The 2146-nt window shown below is 52.7% G+C and overlaps 1 protein-coding gene across 1 annotated transcript in view; it reads left to right on the forward strand.

The window, feature by feature from the left end:
* Window positions 1–2098, forward strand: part of LOC114040394 (low-density lipoprotein receptor-related protein 5-like) — a gene marked incomplete at its 5' end in the record, with an annotated part of 5788 nt that extends 3690 nt beyond the window's left edge. Inside the window, 3 exons of the mRNA XM_027858485.1 lie at window positions 296–480; window positions 1694–1831; window positions 1977–2098. Coding sequence (XP_027714286.1) covers window positions 296–480; window positions 1694–1831; window positions 1977–2098 — 445 coding nt within the window. The remainder of the gene's footprint in view (window positions 1–295; window positions 481–1693; window positions 1832–1976) is intronic.
* Window positions 2099–2146: the final 48 nt, after the last annotated feature.

The raw sequence follows: 2146 nt of genomic DNA on the forward strand, positions 1-2146 counted from the left end.
CTCCCTCTCCCTCCCTCTCCCTCTCTCTCCCTCTCTCTCCCTCTCCCTCTCCCCCCTCCCTCTCTCTTCCTCTCCCTCTCCCTCTCCCTCTCTCTCCCTCTTTCTCTCTCCCTCTCTCTCCCTCTCTCCCCCCCTCTCTCCCTCTCTCCCTCTCTCTCCCTCTCCCTCTCTCCCTCTCTCCCTCTCTCTCCCTCTCCCTCTCCCTCTCCCCGCTGCCTCCTTCCCTCTCTTCTTCCCCTCTTCTATCATTCATGCCCTTTTGAGGTTACTGACGTTCCTTCTGGTCCCATTGTAGGTACCTCTACTGGACAGAGTGGGGCGGAAAGCCCAGGATCGTCCGGGCCTACATGGACGGAACCAACAGCATCACTCTGGTGGACAAAGTGGGTCGGGCCAATGACCTGACCATTGACTACGCAGACCAGAGGCTCTACTGGACTGACCTGGACACCAACATGATCGAGTCTTCAAACATGCTGGGTACGTGTGTAGTTAAACTGTAAGCACCAATTCCTCGACAGCAAAGGCTGTGGTCGATGGAGTCCATGGCCAGCATGGCCAGGGCAGAGGGCATGAACCTGGACAAAAGGGGCCTGGATCCACTCATACTTTAGGGTTCCAAAAGTGAAACAGACAGAAAAAACAGCGCAAGTCCTTCCTGTGTCTTGGGTCAGTTCGATTCGACCAGCATTAATTGGACACCTTCTGTATGCCAGGCACTATGTGATGTGCCTGGAGGTACTAAGAAAGGAAGCAGTCATGCCTGTCCTCAAAGAGCTTACATTCTACTGGGGAAAGGCAGCATGGACACCGATGAGGAAATATAGGCAAAGTAAACTCCGGGGCAGTGTGGTGCAGTAGGAAGAGCCCTGGATTTGGAATCAAGGGATCTGGGTTCAAATCCTCTCTCATCTTGGGAAAATCTCTTTACCTTTCTTGGCTGTGGATTCTTCTGTGGGTTGGACAAGATGACCTTTCCCTAGGGGGCAGCTTGGTGGCACAGTGAATAGAGCACTGGCCTTGGAGTCAGAAGGACCCGAGTTCAAATCCAGCCTCAGACCAAACACTTGACACTTACTAGCTGTGTGACCCTGGGCAAGTCACTTAACTGCATTGCCTAACCAAAAAAAAAAAAAAAAAAAGATGACCTTTCGCATCCTTGCCAGCTCTAAGAGGCATGTTCCCACAATCTTAATTTCAAGAGAGAGAGGGTACTGACAATTAGGGGAGACAGTGTGGGGATCAGGAAAGGCCTCATATGAAAGGTGCCACGTGAGCTGGGCACACAAGGAGGGTAAGGCTATATATAGAAAGGAAAGCAGTGCCCTTGTAAATCACACTCCACGGCATTTCTTGACTCCCTTACCTGGGGCCTGAGCTGGGCTGGTTCCAAACCCGGTTCTGATGCGGATGCCATTGGTGAAGGATGAAGCCTCAGGAGACACCTGAGAACGAGGACCAGCCCAGACTCAAGCTTTTGGCGCCATGGACAGCAGATCGGCCCTTCACTGGGCATGGAGGATTTGCAGGGGTCAGATTTCTTCTGGGCTTGGCCTGCATTTCAGTCTGTGCCTTCCTCCGGAGAAAGTAAACAGGCAGAGCATTGGAACGGAGAAAACCAAATCCTTTTCTTTTTGTCTCAGTTTTATTTCCCTGGCTCTAGTCCCAAGACATCCAGGTTCCCTGGGAGCAGCCCTGGGCAGCGAGGAGATCCTGCCACCCTCTCCTTTGTCCTGCCTGAGAATGGCTAAGGACAGCCTTCCTCGCTTCTCAGACCTGATTGCCTTAGTATGGGGTACTCCTGGGAAAGGAAAGCCCTTTACTGAGGCCGGTCAGCCCTTCTCTGAAACTTGGGGCCTTACCTGGATCACTGATCACTGAGAGGCTAGGCTACTGTCCACGATCACATGGCCTGTGTGTGTCAATGGTGGCACGTGAACCCAGAGCCACGCTCAACTCTCTGTCTGCTGCTCCAGCCAGAGAAGAAATACAGGAGTCTTTCCTGGCTCAGGCTGAGAGTGGGTTCAGCTTAGAAGGGAGAACTGTGGAGTGTGACCTCAGAGATCTAACCTTCTGGACAGTGACCTCAGAGATCTGATCCTCTGGACAGTGACCTCAGAGATCTGACCTCTGGACAGTGACCTCA

This window comes from Vombatus ursinus, unplaced genomic scaffold (genome assembly GCF_900497805.2).
Source record: "Vombatus ursinus unplaced genomic scaffold, bare-nosed wombat genome assembly UNPS02013068.1, whole genome shotgun sequence".
NCBI classification, from domain to species: domain Eukaryota; kingdom Metazoa; phylum Chordata; class Mammalia; order Diprotodontia; family Vombatidae; genus Vombatus; species Vombatus ursinus.